Source organism: Otolemur garnettii, unplaced genomic scaffold (genome assembly GCF_000181295.1).
Source record: "Otolemur garnettii isolate 467f Iridium unplaced genomic scaffold, OtoGar3 scaffold00018, whole genome shotgun sequence".
NCBI lineage: Eukaryota > Metazoa > Chordata > Mammalia > Primates > Galagidae > Otolemur > Otolemur garnettii.
In genome coordinates, this window is record NW_003852413.1 from 28,451,097 (window position 1) to 28,475,430 (window position 24,334).

The 24,334-nt window shown below is 48.4% G+C and overlaps 2 protein-coding genes across 2 annotated transcripts in view; one reads left to right on the forward strand and one right to left on the reverse strand.

The window, feature by feature from the left end:
* ACSF2 (acyl-CoA synthetase family member 2) overlaps positions 1–24,334 on the forward strand; it is a 46,880-nt gene that overhangs the window by 13,967 nt on the left and 8,579 nt on the right. The window contains exons 2-10 of the mRNA XM_003786494.3: positions 19,024–19,219; positions 19,573–19,701; positions 19,991–20,044; positions 20,562–20,680; positions 20,816–20,981; positions 21,543–21,638; positions 21,791–21,948; positions 22,204–22,295; positions 22,570–22,646. Of these exons, the coding sequence (XP_003786542.1) occupies positions 19,024–19,219; positions 19,573–19,701; positions 19,991–20,044; positions 20,562–20,680; positions 20,816–20,981; positions 21,543–21,638; positions 21,791–21,948; positions 22,204–22,295; positions 22,570–22,646 (1,087 nt within the window). The remainder of the gene's footprint in view (positions 1–19,023; positions 19,220–19,572; positions 19,702–19,990; positions 20,045–20,561; positions 20,681–20,815; positions 20,982–21,542; positions 21,639–21,790; positions 21,949–22,203; positions 22,296–22,569; positions 22,647–24,334) is intronic.
* The window catches only part of CHAD (chondroadherin), a 6,017-nt gene continuing 4,335 nt past the window's right edge, over positions 22,653–24,334 (reverse strand). Inside the window, exons 2-3 of the mRNA XM_012803045.2 lie at positions 24,022–24,185; positions 22,653–23,761 (exon numbers count right to left, since the gene is read on the reverse strand). Coding sequence (XP_012658499.1) covers positions 23,620–23,761; positions 24,022–24,185 — 306 coding nt within the window. The 3' untranslated portion in view covers positions 22,653–23,619. The remainder of the gene's footprint in view (positions 23,762–24,021; positions 24,186–24,334) is intronic.

Below are 24,334 nucleotides of genomic sequence, written 5' to 3' on the forward strand. Positions count from 1 at the left end.
ACCTCCAGCTCTTGGGCTTAGGCAGTTCTCTTGCCTCCACCTCCCAAGTAGCTAGGACTACAGGCACCTGCCACAATGCGCAGCTAGTTTTATGTTGCAGTTTGACCAGGGCCAGGTTCGAACCTGCCACCCTAGCTATATGGGGCCGGCGCCCTACTCACTGAGCCACAGGCGCCACCCAATCCTTTGTCTCTTATATGTCTCTTATATGTCTCAATATATGTAAATTGGAGGCTGGGTGCTATGGCTCTTGCCTATAATCCTAGCACTCTAGGAGGCCAAGGTGGGCAGATTACCTGAGCTCACAGGTTCAAGACTAGCCTGAGCCAGAGCAAGACCTCGACTTTAACAATAGCCAGGTGTTGTGATGGGCACCTGTAGTCCCAGCTACTCGGAAGGCTGAATTGCTTAAGCCCAAGAGTTTGAGGTTGCTGTGAGCTGTGATACCATGGCACTCTACCAAGGGCAGCAAAGTGAGACTCTGTCTCAAAAAAAAAAATATATATATATATATATATATAAACACAGGTAGTTGCTTGTCTTTTAGCCTTATTGATGATGTGCACTTCCTTGAGGACCTAGGGACCAGCCTCACATCAAATGCCTGTCAGGAGGATAGGAGAAGAGGCCAGTTCATGACTTTGAATAAAACAGGATATTGCTTCCCATTTCATTTTGATAACCTTGCTGGTGACTGTGATCATACTCTCCCCAAGAAGCAGGGCTTGGCCTCAGCTTGGGGATTGTTCCTGCAGTTCTGTGGGCCCCTCATAACAAATCACGGTGGCTCACACCTATAATCCCAGCACTCTGGGAAGCTGAGGTCCATGGAGCGCCTGAGTTCACGAGTTAGAGACCAGCCTGAGCTAGAGTAAGACCCTGTCTCTAAAAATAGCTGGGTGTTGTGGGGGGTGCCTATAGTTCTGGCTGGCTACTTGCGAAGCTGAGACAAGAGAATCGCTTGAGCCCAAGAGCTTGAAGTTGCTGTGAGTTAAGATGCGACAGCACTCTACTGAGGGTGACAAAGTGAGACTCTGTTTGGAAAAAAAAAAGTCACAGTTCTGAGTCCACTGATTCTTCCTCCACAGTGGTTTCTGAAAGGATTAAGGGGCCTTGCCCAGGGCCCAAGGACATTCTAGTCCCTGGAAGGGAGACTACCTTCCTGCAAACTTCTGGCTCCGGTTCCAGAAACACCAGGAGACAAAACAAAGAGCTTCTCCGGTGGCACTCATAGCTCAGTGGATTGGGCACCAGGCACACACACCCAGGCTGGAGGGTTTGAACCCAGCCTGGGCCAGCTAAACAACAATGACAACTGCAACAACAACAACAAAAAAAGCTAAGCATTGTGGCAGGCACCTATATCCCTGCTACTTGGGAGTCTGAGACAAGAGAATTGCTTAAGCCCAGGAGTTTGAAGTTGCTGTGAGCTGTGACGCCATGGCATTCTACTGAGGGTGACATAGTGAGACTCTGTCTGGAAAAAAAAAAAATCAAAAAAACAACAAATAGCTTCTCCTCACCAGATTCCAGATGGCAGACCTGTTTGCTGAGGTGTCTGCAGTCTCTGCCTCGGGTGGCTCCCTCAGGGCCCAGCTCTACCCAACCGTGTCAGAACCCTGTAATCCTTCATGCCCACGGTGACCTCTACCCCCTGACTTTAGTTGCCAGCACTGGGTTGTTGGGCTAGGTGGGTCTGATGCTGGGGCACAGGCTTTCCTGTTTGGTCCCACCAGCTGGCTGGGCATGTAAGGTGCAAAGCTACCGCAGGTGGGTGCCGGTGGGGTGAGCTAGAACCATGAGAACACAGTGGTGAGTTAGAGGCAGTGAAGACAATACATCAGATACCACAAGGAAATCGTGGAAGAGTTTGCCTGGGTTCTGCCAGGCAGGGTTCTCATGAGGGCAGCTGCTGACAGGGCTGTCTCAGGAGGGGTTGTCAAAGGCCCTGCGCCACTAACAGGACCCTATCAGCTGGCAGGGGTCCTGAGAGAAGCTGTGGGCAGGCTTCTGTGTAAACAGTGGTGAGCTCAGAAAGGGTCCAGATTTACCACTAGCTAGGGGCAGAACCTGAAGAAAAAGAAGCTTTTCCTTCTTTATTCATAAAAACAAATATTCGGGTGGCGCCTGTGGCCCAAAAGGGTAGGGCGCCGGTCCCATATGCCGGAGGTGGCGGGTTCAAACCTGGCCCTGGCCAAAAACTGCAAAAAAAAAAAAAAAAATACATAAAATAAATAAAAACGCATATTCCCAGACTATGTGAGAGTCATAGGGACATATGTGGATTATCGAGGCCTGTAAACCAGACAGTCCTGGGTTTGAATTCCAGCCTGGCCGCTTCTGGGTCTATGGCTTTGGGGGAAGCACTGCACTTTTTTTTTTCTTTTCAGTTTTTGGCCAGGGCTGGGTTTGAACCCACTACCTCCAGCATATGGGGCCAGAGCCCTACTCCTTTGAGCCACAGGTGCTGCCCAGGGAAGCACTGCACTTTTTTCAGTCTCATTTCTTCATTGGTAAAATGGGTATGTGTCTTGGCAGAGGTTATGGAGATCATAGCCTTTTTTTTTTTTTTTTTGAGACAGAGTCTCACTTTGTCACCCTGGGTACTGCTGGGTAGAGTGCTGTGGCATCATAGCTCACAGCAACCTCCTACTCCTGGGCTTAAGTGAGTCTCTTGCCTCCGCCTCCCAAGTAGCTGGGACTACAGGTGCCCTCCACAATGCCCAGTATCTTGAATCTGTGAGCTCAGGCAAACTACCCACCCTGGCCTCCCAAGTGCTGGGATTACAGGCGTCCTCCACTGAGCCTAGCCTGAAAGGTTAATAAAATGTTACCAAATCAGAGGAGATCCAGATTTATGAGTTCTGCAGCTTACACAATTTGCAGGCGCATTCTTTCTGAAAAAGGATATGAAACTCTAAATAACAAATTCAGTGCAAATTAAAGATGTATTTAGAATAAAAGAATGTACTACAGATTGCTGGGAACTTGAAGGTTCTTTTTTTGAGATCTCTTTAAGCAATCTGCCAGAAATGCTGACATGTAAATGCTTGTTGATTTGTAACCAGCTTCCCTTCTCCAATTTACAGGAACTGCCACCACTAGGGTGGTGGACAAAAGCCAGATTGTGGGTAGTTGCTGAAGCATACATTTCATAGGGTTCACTGCATTTGAACTTACTGTCCTCTAAAAATCTTGTACCAGGCAGGGCTCCATGGTTCATGCCTGTAATTCTAGCACTCTGGTAGGCCAAGGCAGGTGGATTGTTGGAGCTCATGAGTTCAAGAGCAAGACCCCATCTCTACTAAAAATGCAAAAGCTGGCCCAGCGCCCGTAGCTCAGTGGGTAGGACAATGGCCACACACACTGAGGCTGGCAGGTTTAAACCTGCCCTGGGCCTACTAAACAACAATGACAACTGCAACAAAAAAATAGCCAGGCGTTGTGGCGGGCACCTGTAGTCCCAGCTACTCCGGGGGGCTGAGGCAAGAGAATTGCTTAAGAGTTTGAGGTTGCTGTGAGCTGTGACACCACAGCACTCTACCGAGGGTGACCTAATGAGATTCTGTCTCCAAAAAAAAAAAAAAAAAAAAGAATGAATAAATAAAAATCTCATACCAATTTATACCCTGGTACGTATCTCCACATCCTTGCCAACATTCTGCATTATCAATCGTTCTTGCTTTTATATCTAAATTCATAACCATTTTATTAATCATCTCCAGTTGGGAGCTTTATTTAGACACTGTTGACTGCAGCATTATAATCTAATGCTCTGGCTTATCCTAGGATAACCTCTCTTGCTCACTGCATGAAGCCAATATGAACACAGGCTGACTTGAGTTGCAAGGACGAACTCTTTTTTAGTTGAAACTGCTTTCTAGTACTGTCTAGGCTCTTTGACAAGAATACCTGTTGTGGAATTTTGAAATTAAATATAGACGCCTCTGGAAATCTTTGGTTTGGGCAGAGGATTACTGATTTGTTATATTTTCTCCTTTAATAAACTTTTCATTTATTACAGTCTCAGACAAGTTAAGTTACTTTCAACATGTATGCATATGTGATTTTTGGAATAGCAGCTTTTTGGGGCCCAGTGGCATAATAATCCTGGTGAATTTTTTTTAGAGACAGAGTCTCACTTTGTCACTGGGTAGAGTGCCATGGCGTCACAGTTCACAGCAACCTCCAGTTCTTGGGCTTAGGCGATTCTCTTGCCTCAGCCTCCTGAGTAGCTGGGACTACAGGCACCGCCACAATGCCCGGTTGTTGTTGTTGCAGTTTGTCTGGGGCCGGGCTCGAACCTACCACCCTCGGTATATGGGGCCAGTGCACTACTCACTGAGCCACAGGCACCACCCATCCTGCTGAATTTTTTAAAGGATTGAGTTTGATTGTTAAAAGATCAAAGATTAAGTCTTTCTCCCAGCCTCACACTTTCTCTCTCTGCACACACACCCACACACCCCCCTTTGCGGCTGTTTGAAAATAAATCTCAGACATCATAATATTGATATTTTTTATCTTTGTGTATGTCTTGGAGAACAAATGCCTCGTGGTCCTTTTTCTTTGATTTGTGACATGGACTCATTTTCCTAGGTTTATGGCCATTTGTCTTACATCTTTTGTGACTTTGTGGCAGATTTGGTAATTGTGTGTTCATTGTGTCAGTGTCAGTTAGTCTGTTTTCTAGGAAAGCTGTTGGCAATGGCATGAGGCTGTTTTGATCAACTTATATCGTCTTTGACAAGTTGCTTAACTTGTCTGTCTCAATTTTCTTCATTTGGAAAACAGAGATAAGAGCACTTACCTCCCACGAGTTGTTGGGACAATTTCACTAGAAAACAAGTGTGACAGCATTACAGGGGAGGTAGGAGGTACGCAATGTCCTTGCTCTCTTCTGGTCATGTACTGTGTAGATTTACCCATCTCTGCCTTCCCCTCTGAGAGTGCTTATCTTTCCCATGAAGCAGAAAAATCGTCACACTCCTGACTTGTCACTAAAAGTCTCTGCGACTAGGTGTGGTGGCTCGCACCTTTAATCCCAGTAAACCAGGAGGTTGAAGTAGGAGGATCACTTGAGCTCAGGAGTTTGAATCCAGCCTGGGCAACAAAGTAAGACCCCACCCCCAACCCCAGCTCTTGAACCCTGGCCTTGAGCAATCCTTCCATCCTAGCCTCTCAGCAACCACTGGGCACCCAGCCTCTACAACCATAAATGAAAATTACATTGTATAGCAGGCAGTTATCAGGTTGGGTCTGATTTCTCCTGGAGCAATATTCCAGGGGAATAGGGGCTACCCTCTGGACCTCACTGGAAACTTGTATCCAGTAAGCCATACTCGAACTGAGCAACATGTCATGACTCCTCTGTGGTCCTGAGCCTGGAGAACTCTGGCATGCATGTATGAAGCAGGTTGATAAGGCTCATCATCATGAATTCTACAGACAGCATATAAACTAACTTCCTCCCTCCCTCCCCTTCCTTCTTTCCATCCTTCCTTCCATTTTTACAGAGACAGAGTCTTCCTCTGTTGCTTTAGCTAGAGTGCAGTGGCATTATCATAGCTCACATCAACCTGAAACTCCTGGGCCTAAGTGAACCTCCTGCCTCAGCCTCCAAAGTAGCTGGGACTATTGGTGTGCACCACCACACCCAGATAATTTCCCCTCCCCTTCCCCCCCCCCTTTTTTAATTATAGAGACAGGGTCTCACCCTTGCTCAGGGTGATCTCAAACTTCTGAGTTCAAGCGCTCTTCCTGCCTTGGACTCCCAGAATGCTAGAATTATAGGTGAGAGCCACAGTATTTGGCCTAAACTACTATATTATTTACTGAAATTCTCAGAAAGGAAAATCTCACTATAACAAATTGGTATTATTTTTTTTTTTCTTGAGTGATTTCTACAACAGAGATCACAAACAGATGTGTTTTCTTGGCTTGCCCAGCATTATTTGTTACATATGTATGTATTTTGTACAGAAGTGTTATGTGATACTTTAATTTTTCTGATAGAATGTTAAAATAGATACAACAATCTGTTGCTAAATTTAAATTTAGTTTATTAATTATGACTATGTTAACACTAGTTTCAGCCCCAGGAGGTTTTTTTTAAACTTTGTATTGATGTATATGCTAGCTTCAGAAAAGTATACATTTTAAGTGCTTGCCGGATACATATTTAATAAATGGAACATGCCCATTTAACCAGCACTCAGATTCAGACACAAGATATGACCAGAAACCGGAAGTCTGTCATGACCCTTTTAAGGCCATTACCCCCCACCCAGCTGGCCGCTGTCCTGACTTCTAATGGCATAGATTAATTTCGCCTGTTTTTTACATAGAAATAGAAATAGTATACCTTTTCTACCTGACTTCTTTCTTTTCTTTTTTTCTGACTTCTTTCATTTAACTTTTTTTATGAGATTCATTCCTTGTGCTCATTACGCATAAAATTGCAAATAATAAGTCATCATTTATAAATTCAATGATGGTCATTTGGGTAGTTTTAATATTGGAAATGACACAAATATCTTTTTTTTTTGAGACAGAGTCTCATTCTGTCACCTTTGGTAGAGTGGCATCATACCTCACTGCAACCTCAAACTCTTGGGCTCAAGCAATACTCTGGCCTCAGCCTCGTAAGTAGCTGGGACTACAGACACCCACCACAATGCCAGCTAGTTTTTTTCTATTTTTAGTAGAGATAGGGTCTCACTCTCATCAAGCTGACCTTGAACTCCTGAGCTCAAGCAATTCACCCACTTACAGCTCCCAGAATGCTAGGATTATAGGTGTGAGCCACTGTGCCTGGCCTGAATTATACTGTTTTGTATGGTTGAAATAAGGAGATAAGCCACCGCACTGTTTTCCAGTGGCTGAACCATTTTACAACCTCACCAGCAGTGCATAAGGCTCCGAATTTTTCCTCGTGCTTGCCAACACTTGTTATTTTGTTTTTTGATTATTTTTTTTTTTGCCTTCTTCGTGGGTATGCAGTGGTACCTCATTGTAGTTTTCATTTGCATTTCATATGCTTCTTGGCTATTCATATATCATTTTTGGAAAGATGTCTATTCAAATCATTTGCCTATTTTTTAATCAAATCATTATGTGCATTATTTTAAATTCAGTCATTTGGTCATTCATATGAGCACCATTTATGTTCCCAGCACTGGGGATAAAGCAGTGAACACAGGAGTTGCCAATGCTGAAAAGTCGAGAGACCTTTAAAAAAAATTAAAATTCTTTGTTTCTGACTTCTCTTAGGAGGTCTAGCCCCAAATTCTCTGGGGCCAACTCTCTGAGGGCACCCTTAAGTGAGGCTGTGCTTCGTCTCATCACAGCTCCTATCTGGTTTCAGGCCTACCTGGATCCTGAGAATCCTGGATTTTACGATACCCAATCTAAGTGTTTACTTTAGTTCTTTGAGTTGAGAGTAACTCGAACAACTGGTTTTCCTCCAACTTCTTAAGCTTCCCATTTAACATTAAAAAAAAATTATTTTTCTTAAAACCAATCTCTTTAAGAATAGAAAAAAGAGGGCAGCTCCTGTGGCTCAGTGGGTAGGGTGCCAGCCCCATATACCAAGGGTGGCGGGTTCAAACCCGGCACTGGCCAAACTGCAACAAAAAAATAGCAGGGCGTTGTGGCGGGTACCTGTAGTCCCAGCTACTCAGGAGGCTGAGCCAAGAGAATCGCCTACGCCCAGGAGTTGGAGGTTGCTGTGAGCTGTGTGATGCAATAGCACTCAACCAAGGGCAATAAAGTGAGACCTCTGTCTCTACAAAAAAAAAAAGAATAGAAAAAGAATAGCTGGGTGTTTTGGCAGGTGCCTGTAGCCCCAGCTACTTGGGAGGCTGAGGCAAGAGAAGCACTTAAGCCCAAGAGTTTGAGGTTGCTGTGACTTGTGATGTCACAGCAACATAGTGAGACTCTGTCATAAAAAGAAAAAAAAAAGAACAGAAGAAGTGATTACCCTGCCCACACTCATCAGGCATTTGGGGTGTGGCAGGAAGGAAAATCAGTTTGTTTGTGCTTGGGCTTTTGAAAAGATGGTTGGTTCCTTCGTTTATGAGCAAATTGCATTGATACAGGTTCCTAGAACTCTTTCAACTCTTTGGCGGAGACACCTGTTTCCACCTCAACCCTGCCCTACTCCAGGCCCAGTTTCCTGGGATCAGTTAGTAAATATTGTGGAAAAAGTAAAATTGAGCTTAGGTCCTCTCTGATGATGAGATTGGGGATTAATCCCAAAGCAGAAGGAAGTGCCCGCACTCCACACTTTTCCTCCCAGAACTGGGGGTCGGGGTGGGCAGGCATACTGTAATGCTGAGGTGGCTGCATTGAGTTCTCTGCTTCAGGCTCAGTTATTTACCAGTGTTTGGGCTACTTGACGTCTTTGCACTTCAGCTTCCTTACCTACAGAATGGATTTTTTTTTTTAGAATTAGATGAATGTGTATCAAAGAAACCCCAAAAAGGAGATCAGAGTTTCTTTTCCTCAGAAACAGCCAGTCAGTCTGTGGCTGCTTTGGAACCTCCTGCTGTCAAGGCTCCAGGCTCCTTCTGGCCTGTTGCTCTGTGGTGCCCAAGATGACCATATGGCCTAAAATGCTACCGTCCCTTTCCTGTCACAGGCAGCACTCCAGCCAGAGGAAGAAAGAAGAGAAGAGGTCCCTTCCCTTTGAGGATTCTTCCCCGAAGTTGCACACAATACCTCTTCTCATACCCTACTGGGGCCAGGTGCAGTGACTCATGGTTGTTAACTCAGTACTTTGGGTGGCCAAAGCAGGATGATCCCTTGTGGCCAGGAGTTTGAAACCAGGCTGGGCAACGTAGTGAGACCCTATCTCTAGTTGAAAAAACTAAAACAAAATGAAAATAAATCCATTGGCCAGAACCTCACCATTTAACCAGACCAACTTCTGGGGAAGCTTAGAAACATAGTCTTTATTCCACATGGTGTGGCCAGCTTAACATCTGAGAGGTTGTATTTTTTTTTTTTTTAAGACAGTCTCACTCTGTCACCTTGGATAGAGTGCCATGGCATCATACCTCACAGCAATATCAAACTCTTGGGCTCAAGAGTTTCTTTTGCCTCAGCCTCCTGAGTAGCTAGGACCACAGGTACCCACCACAATGAGTGGCTACTTTTTCTATTTTTAGTAGAGATGGGATGTTGCTCTTGCTCAGGCTGGTCTTGAACTCCCGAGCACGAGCAATTCACTGGCCTTGGCCTCCCAGAGAGCTAGGATTACAGAAGTGAGCCACTGTGCTCAGCCCAGGAGGTTGTATTATTACAGAAGAAGGGGCTACCTGGTTCTCTGTCACACCACCTATCAGCTGCTGTGAAGTTAAAGAAGATGAGACATGTGCCAAATGAACTAGAGTTTCTTTTTTTTTTTTTAAATTTGCCTAGAAAATCACCCTCTTGATTTCCCAACTAGACTTTCCAGAAGGCCACTGTTTGGTCTGAAAACAGTGGTGAATGAATAGAAAACTAAGTTCCAAACCAAATGGGACCCCTGATCACTGTGAGACTAGGAAAATGCTTGTTATGAGGCAGAACTCCCACCTTTCAATACCTTACTGAGAACAACAGGACAGTGGCTGAGATTTGCACTTTGCTGCTTCCCAGTCTAGGTGCTGGGCTGTGGGAGGTGGCCCGCCAGGCTTTGAGGGCACTGGTTATCCACTGACTACAGGAAGTATGGGTAGATTCAGGATTCATCAGTTACAAGCAACAGAAACCCAACTCCAAATGGCTTCATTTTTCTTTTTTTGAGATAGTCTCATTCTGTTACCTAAGGAAGAATGCCATGGTGTCAGCAACCTCAAAGTCTTGGGCTCAAGCGATTCTCCTGCCTCAGCCTCCCAAGTAGCTGTACTACAGGCACCTGCCACAACACCTGGTTAATTATTCTATTTTAAGAAGAGATGGTGTCTGGCTCTTGCTCAGGCTGGTCTTGAACTGCTGAGCTCAAGGGGTCCTCCTGCCATAGCCTTCCCAGGGTACTAGGATTACACATGAGCCACCACACCAGGCCTAAAAGTGGCTTAAATTTAAGAAGAAATTTACTGGATTTTGAAAGTGAAAAGTCCAAGGGAGGTAGATGTCACACGTATGCAGGTCTAGGGATTCAGAGACCTCGATATTAAGTCCTGATGTGGCCATGGGGAGCTACCTCACCAGTTCTTCAGGTTTGTCATTGTGGGGCTAGCAGGGCGTGTGAGCCAACAGGAACTTAAGTCTCGAATCTGGGATGTTTTCTGCCCCAGCACACCTGAGGGCACCACTTGGTTTAGGGGGTTCACTTCCCTGCCTTTGAGAAGATTCCCCAGGTAATTTAGATACATTCCTATTTACTTGAGAGCACTGATCCTGTTCTGAAACTTAATAGGTAGGGAAGCTGAGGCCAAAGAAAGAGCAATCTTGTCCCTTGTTCTTTGGATCCTCCAGAGAACAAGGATCTGGGTGCTGTAGTTTATCTTGGAGAGGGAATTGGGAGTGAGGAGGTGCAGAGAGCAAGACAGGGAGGAAGAGAAACCAACTTTGTAGGGTGTGTTATTGAGGTCAGCACCCCAGGCAACAAGGCTTTATCCACCAGGACCTTTGAGAAGAAATAGATGCTTCCCAGAAAAGGGCAGACTTGGAGCTCCCGTCCTACAGGGTTGAAGGCTGTCACCAGGAGTATTTACCTCTCTGCTCCTCCAGGCCTGAAGAACTAGGACTCCCACCCACACTGAAATCCCTAAGCAGACAGCAGACAGACTCCTGAGGAATTATCCTGGTAGCTTTAACAGAAATCAGGGATAGTCTGAGGAGATGTGACAGGAGACACCAAAGGGTCTCAACCAACAGCACACCTGGGATGAGACCTCAAGATCCCCAGTTCTCAAGGGCTGGGCAGGGTGGTTCATAGCTGTATCTCAGCTCTTTGGGAGGTTAAGGCTCCTGAGCTTTCAGCAGTGCCCCTCCCTGGGTCTGGGCTACTCTCCCATTTACAGGGCATCCACTTTCACCCCCTTCTGCCCCGAGTACTCTCTTCTCCCCCAGAAATTGTCCCCTATAGGCCCGGTGCAGTGGTTTACACCTGTAATCTTAGCATTCTAGGAGGCCGAGGCGGGTGTATAGTTTGAGCTCATGAGTTCGAGACTAGCCGGAGCAAAAGTGAGACCCCTTCTCTATAAAAATAGAAAAATTGAGGCAAGAAGATCTCTTGAGCCCAAGAGTTGGAGGTTGCTGTAAGCTGTGACACCACTTGTACTCTTATCTACCCAGGGCAACAGCTTGAGACTCTTATCTCAAAAAAAAAAAAAAAAAAAAAAAATTGTCCCCTACAATGCATGAGCAGTCAACCGAAAGAAGATATTCATGGTTTTCTAACTTTATAGCTGCCTGGCAGGAGTCCTGAACAGCTTCCACCTTCTCCCCTCTAGAAGGAGGAGAGCCTTAACCTCCCAATCCTAGGACATTCCCTGATTAATTTAGGGGTTGCTCTGCCCACAGAGATCCAAGCCCCGGCTGACTTTCTGCCCTTCTGCAGGGAGAAGGCTTTTGTCCACAGACAACTCCTCAGTTGCTAGTCAGGGTAAGTTGCCTGAGCCTTGGTGCAGGTAAATGACACTGCCCAGGCAAAGCAGAGCAGTGACCTGGGAAGGCAGGAATGACCTCTACCCTGGACACTGCTCCCTCCTGGTAAATAGCACAACACAATGAGTAAACCATAATGGAAGCTACTGACTCTAATCAATGGTAACCTAGCCATATTGGTTCACTACATGTAACAAATGTGCCACCCTACTGAGAGAGTTTTTCTTTTTTTTTTTTTAATTAGGCAGAGTCTTTCTATGTCACCCTTGGAAGAGTGCCATGGCGTTACAGCTCACGACATCCTCAAACTCTTGGGGTTAAGTGATTCTCTTGTCTCAGCCTCCCAAGTGCTGGGACTACAGGCGTCGCCACAATGCCCAGCTATTTTTTTTTGTTTTTTTTAGCAGACCAGTTTGAACCCACCTGGTGCATATGGCCGGCTGCCGACTGAGAGAAGTTAATTGTAGGGGGAACTGAGCCGTGGCTGGGTAGGGTGGGCATGTGGAACTCTGTCCTGTCTGCTCAGTTATCCTGTTAACTCTTACCAGGTGTGGTGGCACTTGCCCACGATCCCAGCTACTCAGGACGCTGAGCTGGGTAAATTGCATAAATCTAGGAATTTGACAACAGTCTGAGCAACATAGCGAGATCCCTTCTCAAAAAAAAAAAAAAAAAAAAAAGAGGAAAGGAAAGAAAACTGTACTTAAAAAATTAATTATTAAAAAAAAAATAGGGGTGTGGTGGCTCATGCCTGAAATCCTAGCACTCTGGAAGACCGACGGAGGTGGATTCCCTGAGCTCATAGGTTTGAGACGAACCTGATCAAGAGCAAGACCCCCGTCTCTAAAAGTAGATGGGCATTGTGGCAGGTGCCTGTAATTCCAGATACTTGGGAGGCTGAGGCAAGTGAATCACTCGAGACCAAGAGTTTGAGGTTGCTGTGAGCTATGATGCATGGCACTCTACTTAGGGTGACAAAGCGAGACTCTGTCTCAAAAAAAAAAAAAAAGCTGTTGAGAAGTCCAGTGTCACATGGTCTTCTTAGGACTATGTGTCCTCATTTGCCAGCCCTAGGTCATAGTTGCTGAGCTCCCATTCAGGCCTCAAATTCTGTTCCAATACAAGGTGTGCTGCAGCTTCCAGGCCACATGTCACTTGGTGTATGCTGGGCAAGTCTCTTGCTGGACTCCAGGTAGAATTTCTAGGGCTCAGCGGGGCTGAGGACCACCTCAGTGGTGGCCTACCCTGGCTGGGAGGATGTGGAGGTTTTGTAGTGCCCAGGAGTTCCACAAAGACCACACTGCCAAATAAACCAAATTTACAGCAGGGTCCTTTATTGAAGAGCCAGCTGGCGACTACCTCAGTGTCCCAACATGGGGTTTCTGAGAGCAGCCCCGAGTGCTTAAGGAGTCAAGGTTTTAAGGCTTGGTCTGCATCCTGGTTGGCACTCAGGCTGTCCACGTGCATTTGGGGAGGGGGGGCAACAAGTAAGCATTGTACAGAAGCAGAATTTTGTAGTTAATTAGGCATACGTCATACATTCTTTGTTTTAATGTTATCCCAAACATTTTAGTTTCAGTACTTTTCCTCCATCGTGGCAGGCGCCTGTAGTCCCAGCTATCTGGGAGGCTGAGGCAGGAGACTCGCTTGAGTCCAGGATTTGGAGGTTGCTGTGATCTGTGATGCCACGGCACTCTACCCAGGGTGACAGCTTGAGGCTCTGTCTCAAAAAAAAAAATTACTACATTTTACAAATGAGGGACCGTTTATGGAATATAATATTGATAAAGGATTTTCTCATTTAGGGCTAGATAGGGATCTTTCCCAATTTTAGGATCAGGTGAACTTAGAATTTCAACTCTTTGTTTCTTTTTCAGAATTTATCTTTAGGCATAAGTGGCCTGCATTCTGCAGACCATATTCTTTTTTTTATTTTTTTATTTTTTTGAGACAGAGTCTCACTATGTTGCCCTCAGTAGAGTGCTGTGACATCACAGCTCACAGCAACCTCAAACTCTGGGGCTTACGCAATTCTCCTGCCTTAGCCTCCCAAGTAGCTGGGACTACAGGTGCCCACCACAACGCCTGGCTATTTTTGTTGTTGTTGTTGAAATTTGGCTGGGGCTGGGTTCGAACCTGCCACCCTCAGTATATGGGCCCAGCACCCTACTCACTGAGCCACAGGCACAGCCCATTGCAGACCATATTCTGTAGCTAGGTTGACAGTTGAATCTAGTGCAGAGGTGGCAGTTTCATAATTTTTAAACATTTGGTTTTTAATAACAGGCTTAAAACTAATTTTATTTTAAAGGAAACTATAGTTGCTTGAACAGTAAGTTTCTGGAGTTATTTCTGTTCAAAGTTTTCTATTTTTCTGGAGACATAGTTACAGCAGTTTCCTATAAGCTCTTCTCTAAAATGTTTCAGTACAGTTTCTCTGTGTCTTCTTTCCTCAGATAAATCACAGATAAATTCTAGCTGGGTTAAAAACTGAGATACAGACAAGGGCCACTCACACAATCGTTTCACCCTCTGTGAAGGGTGAGGGGGCGAAAGCCCACCTATTGTTTGTTATTGTTTCGGTCAGTCTCCAAGTACTCACATGTACACAATTTCAACCTTCTCTCTTCTTCTTCTCAGTGGCAGAAACATCTTACTGTCTCTGACAGGGCTGAGGTTCCCAACCAGTATTCTAGTGATGGGTTGCTCTACCAACAAACGCCTCTGGGAGCCTCTGACAGGCCAATAGCCCGGCAACCAGAGGTTCCTGTCCAAAGCTTCTGTCCCTTTGGCCTTCCTTCGGAGTTCCCTAAGGGCCTGACACAATTCACAACAAACAAATACAACAGACAGTTATATATATTTCACAACAGTCCACAATAACAAATAAGCACACAAAAAAATGAACACAATAGTTACACTAAACGTCTGCAGATACTGGCCAAAAATAGATGTTTAAATGGCTTACCTCCAGAGGTGGACTCACAGGTGAATTTAGGGGTGATCATCAGCCAGTCTCCTGAGGGCTATGGGTCCTCCAGGGGTCCTGGAATGTTTCCAAGGGGCCTCCCCTCAGAGGGACCACAGCCTGTATTAGAAGCCAGCTGAGTATCGGCAGTGCCAAGGGTCTGGAGGATCTTGCTGGGGCTTCCAGAAATGTAGTGCCCAGGAATTCCACAAAGACCACACTGCCAAACAAGCCAAATTTACAGCAGGGTCCTTTTATTGAAGAGCCAGCTGGCGACTGCCTCAGTGTCCCAGCTTGGAGTTTCTGAGAGCAGCCCCAAGTGCTTAAGGAGTCAGGGTTTTAAGGCTTGGTCTGCATCCTGGTTGGCATGCAGGCTGTCCAGGTGCATTTGGGGTGAGGGGGCAGCAAGTAAGTATTGTACAGAAGCAGAATTTTGCAGTTAGCTGGCTATACGTCACACATTCTTTAATATTTTCCCATACATTTTATTTATTTATTTATTTATTTATTTACTGTGAGACAGAGTCTCACTATGTGGCCCTGGGTAGAGTGCTGTGGCTTCACTGCTCACAGCAACCTCACACTCTGGGGCTTAAGCGTTTCTCTTGCCTCAGCTCCCAAGCTGCTCGGACTACAGGTGCCTACCACAATGCCCGGCTACTTTTTTTTTTTTTTTTTTGCAGTTTTTGGCCAGGGCTGGTTTTGAACCTGCCATCTTCAGCATATAGGGCCAGCGCCCTACTCCTTTAAGCCACAGGTGCTGCCCCAGGCTATTTTTGGTTGCAGTTCTCATCACTGTTTGGCAGGCCTGGGCTGGATTCGAACCTGCCAGCTCCAGCGTATGTGGCTGGCGCCCTAGCCACTGAGCTACAGTCACCGAACCTTCCCATAAATTTTAGTTTCAGTACTTTTCCTCCATACATCTTTGTCTCAGTATTCTCTCCACCTGGCATTGTTTAAAGGTCAGCTAGGGGATAGTCTGTTCGTTTCTCAGGCCCAGGAGTTAGTCAAGCAAGAAGTTAGTGAGTGGGCAGCACCTGTGGCTCAGTGAGTAGGGCGCTGGCCCCATATACCAAGGGTGGCGGGTTTGAACCTGACCCCGGCCAAACTGCAACAACAACAAAAAAAAATAGCCGGACGTTGTGGTGGGCACCTGTAGTCCCAGCTACTTGGGAGGCTGAGGCAAGAGAATCACCTGAGGCAAGAGCTGGAGGTTGCTGTGAGCTGTGACGCCGCAGCACTCTACTACCAAGGGCAACCAAGTAAGACTCTGACTCTTAAAAAAAGAAAAAGGAAGTTATGGTGGCACCGCACCAGCCCTGTATGCTGGAGGCAGCAGGTTCAACCCAGCCCCAGCCAAAAACTGCAAAAAAAAAAAAAAAAAAAAAAGTTAGTATTTCCCATCTATCTTGGAAGTGAACCAGACTTACTCCATTTTGTTGAAGGCTTGCAGCCCAAGAATTTTTCAGGAGTTAACTGGTATTTTTCTACTCTAGCCTAGACCTAACAGTTTGGAGAGAAATGCAAGGTCTCCTTTTGGCTGGCAAGGATGAAAAGAGGACCAGTTTTTCTTTTTCTTTTTCCTTTTTTTTTTTTTCCCCCTGGAGACAGAATCTCACTCTGTGCCCTGGATAGAGTGACTTGGCAACATAGCTCACAGTAACCTCAAACTCTTGGGCTTAAATAATTCTCTTGCCCCAGCCTCCCCAATAGCTGAGACTATAAGTACCTGCCACAACACCCAGCTAGTTTTTCTATTTTTAGTAGAGACAGGGTCTCACTTTTGCTCAGGCTGGTCTCAAACCCTTGAGCTCAAGCAGTTCGCCTGCCTCAGCCTCCCAGAGTGTTAGGATTATAGGCGTGAGCCACTGTACCTGGCCAAGGACCAGTTTTTCACTCTAGACCATGGTAGATCTCAGCAGTGAGTGGTCTTGTGGGTCTATAGGGACATGTGGAATTGGGTGAATATATGGAGGGAGAAGCAGGTAGAGCTTAGTTGGTAGTTATTAAAGAAAGGAGAACTGAGGGAAAGAAACACGAAATTTGTCCCGTGTACCCCTAAGGGAGGGTAGATTATCTTTCCTTTTTTCTCTTTCTTGTTCAATGATCTATTTATTTATTTATTTATTTTAGACAGAGTCTCACTTTGTCACCCTTGGTAGAGTGCCATGGCATCACAGCTCATAGCAACCTCAAAATCTTGGGCTTAAGATTCTCTTGCTTCAGCCTTCCAAGTAGCTGGGAGTACAGGCACCTGCCACAATGCCTGGTTAATATTTTAGAGATGAGGTCTTGCTCTGGCTATGGCTCAGGCTGGTCTCAAACTTATGAACTCAGGCAATCCACCTGCCTCAGCCTCCCAGAGTGCTAGGATTACGGGGATGTTCAGTAATCTTAATCCATGAGTTGAAATGATTTGTTTATATACCTTCCTTTTCCTACCACACTTTAATTTCTTAGAGGGCTGTGACCAGAGTCTTATCCGTCCCTGTATCCCTAGCATCTGCCACAGGGCTGGCACATAGTGGGTGCTTACTAAAGCTTGTTTGATTAAATGAGTCAAAGGCAGGTCGGGGTGGGTTGGATTGCCAGGTGGATTGTTGTCAAAGTGTGCTCCCCCAGCATCCTTACTCACTCCCACATCAGGATCGCTTGGGAGTCCTAAAAATTCATATTGCCCTGGTCTAATCCCCAGAAGTTCTGAATGAGTGGGCATTGGAGGGGCCCAGGAATTTGTATTCTTTGTAAGCTCCTGAGATGATTCTGATGCAGCTAGTTATGGATGACTTCCTGAAAAACTGTCACCTGGAGGGGGCAGTGCCACGGGCTGAGAAAGTTGATGCCCCTGGAGGATGGAGGCAGAGATCAGTCCTTGGTATTAAGATCCTTTCAGCCCTTTCCAAATCATAAATTATGTGGGTCCACTTGGGCGCATGGGTAGAGAGAAAAACCCCTAACTCAGGACCTGGAGTTTCTGGGCCTACCTCATCCTGATGGGCTCTGAGTTCCCTGATCTGGACCTTGTGGTTTCAGCTGGGTTCACATTCCAGTCACTCCTGCCCAAGTCTGTCAGTGGTCTAGCCCCACTGACCCCTGTCAGCACTCTCTCTCACTCTCAGTGCCAGCCACGGGGCCTTTGCACAAGCTGTCTTCTGCGGGACACGCTCTCCTTTGCCTTCTCTGCTAGTTAACTCTTCAACATTCACCTCTTGACTTAGGCATATCTTCCTTATGGGAGCATTCCCGGAAGTCCAGATTACCTTTTAGAGGTCCTTATAGCACCGTAGTCCTTGCCTTATTTCAATTTTTTTATTTCATGCATTCATCATTATTAAGCTTCATTGCACTCTCCTTTTGCTCCAGACTCCCAGCTCTGCAAGGGCAGGGACCGTGTTGGGTTTTGGGTTGGGTTATTTTTTCAGCACTGGTCCTAGTATGCAGTGGATGTTTCCTAAATATTTTCTGGAGGAATAAATTTTAACTAATTACTCTGTAGGGCTAAGGAGGCCATAGTGTGGATGGGTGGCTCCTGGGCCCAGGTTTAAGAAAGACTGCCTTAACCCAGGTCAGATGGACAGAACAGGCAGATGCTGAGATCCTGAGCCTCTGCCTTGGATGGGGTGGAGTGGGGTGCAGGATTCTCCCCCATGGTCTCTCTGATGGCTACTATTTCCTCATTTACCAGGCTGTCCTCACCTACAAGGAGGTGATGTCTAATCTGCCTTCTCACCTTAGAGACAGCAAGCTTCTTAAGAGAAGGACTGTGGCTGAGTCAATCTCTAGGCCTGGCACAGTACTTGGCACATATGAGTGCTCAATGAGTGTTGTGAATAAATAAATAGTCAATAATCCATGCATGGACGGATGGTAAAATGCTAGCACTTCACCATTCCCAAGGTGAATGGCACCCATTGACCCACCCACTTGGCCTGTGGAATAACAGGAGCTACCCTGCTGCCTCTCCTAGGGCCTCCATCTGCCCTCCTAAATTCCTTTCCTATTCTGTCTTTGACCTTCAAGCCCAGAGGAGAGAAGCTGGCCCATCAGGGAGCCCAGAAACCTAAAGCCTTGATTCTGGGTCCAGGCATGACTGGTTCCCCCAAAAGGACCCTAATGACCTCTTTATTCTCTCAAAGGCAGGGGCGGGGGCGTGTGTGTGGTCATGCTTTGTGAGATTTGTCTGTCTGTGGAGGTAGGCTCTCCCGGGCTTCCCTGGGGCACCTCATCTTTCCTTACTCCTTGCCCCCAGCTTGGACTAAGCTTGCCTCTGTTCTGCTGCCTTGGTGTTAGGCTTGAGGTTGGGAGAGGAGGAGGGAATCTAGGCTAACAAGATCAGGAGAAAATCTGGCAGTTTTCAAAATACTGTAAGCATTCTAGTTCCTATGTGGGTGTATCTTGCCCTCAGTTCCAGGGAGGCCTACCGGGTACAGTGGAGCCCATAGCTCCTCTCCCTGCAGTTACAGAGAGGACGATCGTGTTGCCCCCTTGCCCATCGGTGGCCTCAGCTACGTACAGGGCCGCACCAAAATTTGTCTTGTCAACAAGACTGTGGGACGGTGCCTGGAAGCCACAGCACAAAGGATCCCAGATCAAGAGGCGTTGGTGGTCCTCCATGAAAATGTCAGGTTGACCTTTGCCCAGCTCAAGGAGGAGGTAGGTCCTGATGTTGAACCCTTAAAGTGGGCAGGGGAGAGCCACTGGTGCAGGTACCTAGTTATGGGACAGTGTGCTGGGGCTGCCTGTGAGTCCCAAGGGGCGGTGAGAGAAGGGGATGGGACTGAGCAGAGGTGGCCTGGATGCCCCCTGCATCAGCAGCTCCTGAGACACTTATTAACTGTGTGTGCTGCAGGCTGCTTTGTACCCCTCACTGAGGCCTAAGCATCTGCCTGTCCCTTTGCTCCCAGTGACTCTGATATGAACCCCTTAGCTATGGGCTGAGGGTGGGAATCATGGTCCCTTCCTTCTTGCCCCCTACTCACCCCTTGTGCCCCATCTGTTTACATCAGGTGGACAAAGCTGCTTCCGGCCTCCTGAGCATTGGCCTCTGCAAGGGTGACCGGCTGGGCATGTGGGGCCCCAACTCCTATGCATGGGTGCTTATGCAGTTGGCCACCGCCCAGGCAGGCATCATTCTGGTGAGGAGGGGCTTGCTAGAAACAGTGGGATGAGGTAGGGGTCATTCCAGGGAAGCCCCTCAGCCCCTTATCCCAGAACCAATCCAGTGCCGGGCTGATGTCAGACTAGGTAGTTTTTCCTCCTGAGGCCCACCAAGGAGGCCTTCAGGGGTAAAGGGATGTAGAGTGCTGCCCCTGGGTCTCCTCAGGGTAGAGGGGCTACAGGAAGGACAGTGGCAGATTCACTGAGCCACCTTGGGTCAGAGTAGGTATCATACCCTGCTGTACATACCCTTACTGTTTCCACCAGGTGTCTGTGAACCCAGCCTACCAGGCTATGGAACTGGAGTATGTCCTCAAGAAGGTGGGACCCATTCCTGGGGGAGGGCCCAACTGGGGCCTGACACAGGGGGCTTCTGGTTGTCACAGAGGCTAATGGGGGGGAGAGAGGGCTTGCATGGTGGGTGATGGGCTGAGTGTCCTTCCTTTGGCTATGTGTGGAAGGAGGCCTCACCTCCGTGGGAAGGGTAGCTGGTCAGACACAGGCTGGCGTGAGTGTTGGGTGGCCCATGTGTGTTAGGGTCCTAGAGCACGTGTGTGTGAGTGTATGTTCGTATCCTGGCATGTGATGCATATTTGTCTCATAGTGTGGTATGTGTATGTCTTAGGGCTAATACATGTGTGTACTTGTCTTAGAGTGTGGTGCATGTGTGTGTGGGGGAGTTGGTATGTGTGTGAGAGTGTGGTGCATGGACATGAGTGAGAACTGATCAGTGAGCACTCCCTCACAGCCCCAGTCTGCAGGGGCTGATATGAACCCCTTAGCTTCAGTTGTCCTCACTGTTCTATTGACTGCAGATGGGGGGACTCCCTTTTTACAGGTAGGCTGCAAAGCCCTTGTGTTCCCCAAGCAATTCAAGACCCAGCAATACTACAACATCCTGAAGCAGATCTGTCCAGAGCTGGAGAATGCCCAGCCAGGGGCCTTGAAGAGTCAGAGGTGAGTGTATGCTGGGTTGCAGGATGCAGGATGCAGCACCCTAACTCCCTCACTCCTACCCAACCCCAGGGAACAGGGCTGGCATCTCTGCACTCTCCCTCAGTCCCTGCCTCTCAACATTCTCTCCACCCCCAGGCTTCCAGATCTGAGCACCATCATCTCAATTGATGCCCCTTTGCCGGGGACCCTGCTCCTGGATGACGTGGTGGCAGCTGGCAACACAGAGCAGCATCTGGCTCGGCTCCGGCACACCCAGGAATTCCTGTCCTGCCATGACCCCATCAATATCCAGTTCACCTCGGTAGGGCAGAGGTCTCCAGGTCCCATGCCCCCTGTCCCTGTGACCCTTCCCCAGGAATGAAAGATAGCAGAGGAAGTCAGGAGAGCAGGCACTCTCTCCTGAGACCAGCCTTCAGTTGTCCTCACTGCTCTGGCAAACATCAGCAACTGGTGTCCTTGTTACATGCCCTGCATCCCCGTCCTCTTACTCCCAGTGAGTGCAGATTCACTGAGCCACCAAGGGCCAGAGCAGGTGGAGTCAGCCTCTCATATGGCCATTGGGGAATCCAAGGCCCAGAGAGGTAATCTGCCCAAGCCCATGAAGCCCAGTCCCTCATGGGCCACTGAATCCTCTGAGCCGCATTGTGATGGGCGCAAGGACAGAGATTTTACCTTCTGCATTTCTGGACCCTGATAACTGGCACTGTGGTGGACCTTTTGTGTGTATACAGAATAAACAGGTGGATCTGGACAACAATCTTGGGCTCTTGACTCCAAGTCCAGGGCTCTTCCAGGCAGTGGCCCCAGGTGGGAAGGAGAGGGAGAAAAGGGAGAGCAAGCTGTCACCTGCTTGTCTTGGCAGGGGACGACAGGCAGCCCCAAGGGGGCCACTCTCTCCCACTACAACATTGTCAACAACTCCAACATGATAGGGGAGCGCCTGAAACTGCATCTGAAGGTGAGCTGGGGCCTGGTCCAGGGCAAGGCTGTGGGGAGGGAAGTGTTTAGGCAGGGGTGGAGGGCTTGCTGGGCACCCCTTGTCAGCTAGAGGAACTGGCTTCTGGGGCTTCTGGCTCCACAATAAACCCAGCCTCCTGTCTCCATCTCCAGACACCAGAGGAGCTGCGGGTGATCCTGCCTAGCCCCCTGTACCACTGCCTAGGTTCTGTGGGGGGCACAATGGTGTGTGTGATGCACGGTGTTACCCTCATCTTGTCCTCTCCAGTCTTTGATGGCAAGAAGGCACTAGAGGCCATCAGCAAAGAGAGGTAGGCATCAGTACCCCTGGGCCCATCACACCCTCCTATTCTTCACTCCTGTGCCCTGATGCCTTCCCAAGGCATCTGCTCCTCCAGCCAGCAGACGTGGGTATTGGGGTAGTGGGAGGACCCCCAGGAAAGGACCACTTTCTGCCTCAAAAGCTTCTCCTGTCTGTTCCCTACAGCTTCAGCCTTGGGGGGTGGGTGACAAGAGGGAGTTCCCTTTCACTTCCAAGCCTAATTGTGAGACCCCCCCCCATACAGAGGCTCCATCCTGTACGGCACCCCCACCATGTACGTGGACATTCTGAACCAGCCAGACTTCTCCAGTTATGACATCTCGTCCATGTGTGGAGGTGGGGTGGGGCCAAGGACAGCCAGGCATGGGGAGGGGGCTGCTTCCCCCCTGAGGAATGGGCTGGGTGAGCTAGACATGTACCCAGTCTTTTATTTAGAAGATGGAAAGGGCACTTAGAAACGTGGGTGGGAGGGAGGCAAATCCCTAGTGTCCTTGGACACCAGCCCGAGGTTCAGGGTCAGGGGAGAAAGAATGTTCTTCCCTGGAATGCACTGTAGGTGGAGGGCTCCACTGAGGAGGGGAGAGCTGTATCAGCCCTTTCTCTGATTCAGGTGTGATTGCTGGGTCCCCTGCACCCCCAGAGCTGGTCCGAGCCATCATCAACAAGATGAATATGAAAGAGCTGGTGGTGAGTGGTAGCCGGGCTGGGCCTGTGGGCAGAGGGCAGCCCCGGCCCGGGGTGAGGATAAATTGACAGGCATGGAGACCAGCCCAGGCCAGATATCCAAGGGAGACTTTCAGCCAGCCCTCCTTCCAAGAGCAGATGTGAGAAGACAGTCTGACTTCATCAGCAGCTGGCAAGTCAGGGAGATAGGCGGCAGCGGAGTGAATATTATACATACATACATAAATTTATATTTATAGAAATTGGGGGAAGAAATGCAGCACAGGGGAATGGGCAGCAAAGCACCGGTGTCCTGCTAGAATGTCCTGGCAGGGAGGGCTGGCAGAGTTGGGGTATGGACTTAAGACCCTTTCTGGAAGCAAGAGGTGGGGCAAGGATATGGTGGGGGTTTTTGCATGGCAGGGAAAGAGGGGCAGTGGAAGGATGATTCTGGAAGGGTGGTCATCCTGATGACCACTCCATTCTGGTTTCAATGGACTTGGGGGTCTCAGCAACAGCTTCTCTGAGAGGAGCCGAGGGGGCATGATGGCGGGGGAGGGCCTCTGTGGCCTCCCAGGACACTGTCAGGTGGAGCTGGATGGTCTGGGAGTGCCTGCAGCCCCCTGCCAGGACACGTCTAAGTGCAGGCAGCTCTGCGTATCAGCAGAGGCTGTGAGGAGAGGGCAGAGGTGGAGGCGGGGAGGTCAGTAGTCTCTCCGGTGGAAGGCAGAGGCCAGTCACCAGGACTGGCTAGGTCAGGACCTGCAGTGAGGCAAGGATCAATGTCAGGATCCCAACAACCCAGAGGATGGTTGGAGAGATGGTGGGAGTATTTCTTCCTCCCTTTGAGGGGACACCAGCCCTCCCCTCCTCTCCCTGCAGAAGTGGAAGGTCTGCCTGCCTCTGCAAGCAGAGTGGCCATCCTGGGAGAGACCAGCTCACTTACTGGAATCTCCAGAGAGGAAACGGGGGACCTGTTCATCTGGCCCCCACCTGTTTAATGGCGGCCAGCTTTCTTGGACCTCTTGGTGGGGAACTTGCAGCCACGGAATGCATCTGTGTCACGGATGTGCTGGCCCTTAAACTTGGCAGGCGAGGCACAAGTGGCATCTGGGCGGGAGGCCTTGGCTTCCAGCCACCTGGAGAAACAGAGATTTGCTGGGGTTGTGAGAGATGTGAACATGCTGGGACAAGGGACAGTAAGCTACGGGGTGGAGATCAACTTGGCCCCAGGATAGTCTGGAGCTGTCATCTTCATTTTACAACCAGGGAAACTGAGGCTCCGAGGGTCCCATGCCTGTGAGGTATCATATTTAGGATGTATGCCCAAGACATCTTAACACAGGGCCCTCTGTCACACAAGGGAGGGCTCTGGGGGGTGACACGAGGGTGTTCTTACCGCCGAAGTCCCCGGAGCTGGCATGTACACTTCCAGGGGTTATTGGTGAGGGTGAGGGTCTCCAGGTTGTCAAAGGGGAAGCTGGAGGGCAACTGGGTCAGGCGGTTGTTCTCCAGGTGGACATGTTTCAGTGTGGTCACACCCAGGAAGGCAGCATCAGAGAACTGGGGAGCAAGACGGCATGAGTGAGCACCCCAGTTCTAGTGTCCAGCCTCTCCCAGCTCAATCACCTCAGAGGGGTAGGGTCCTTCCCTGGACATGAGTAATGGCACCTTGAGGAGTTTCCCAGTCTTTTTTTTTTTTTTTTTTTTTT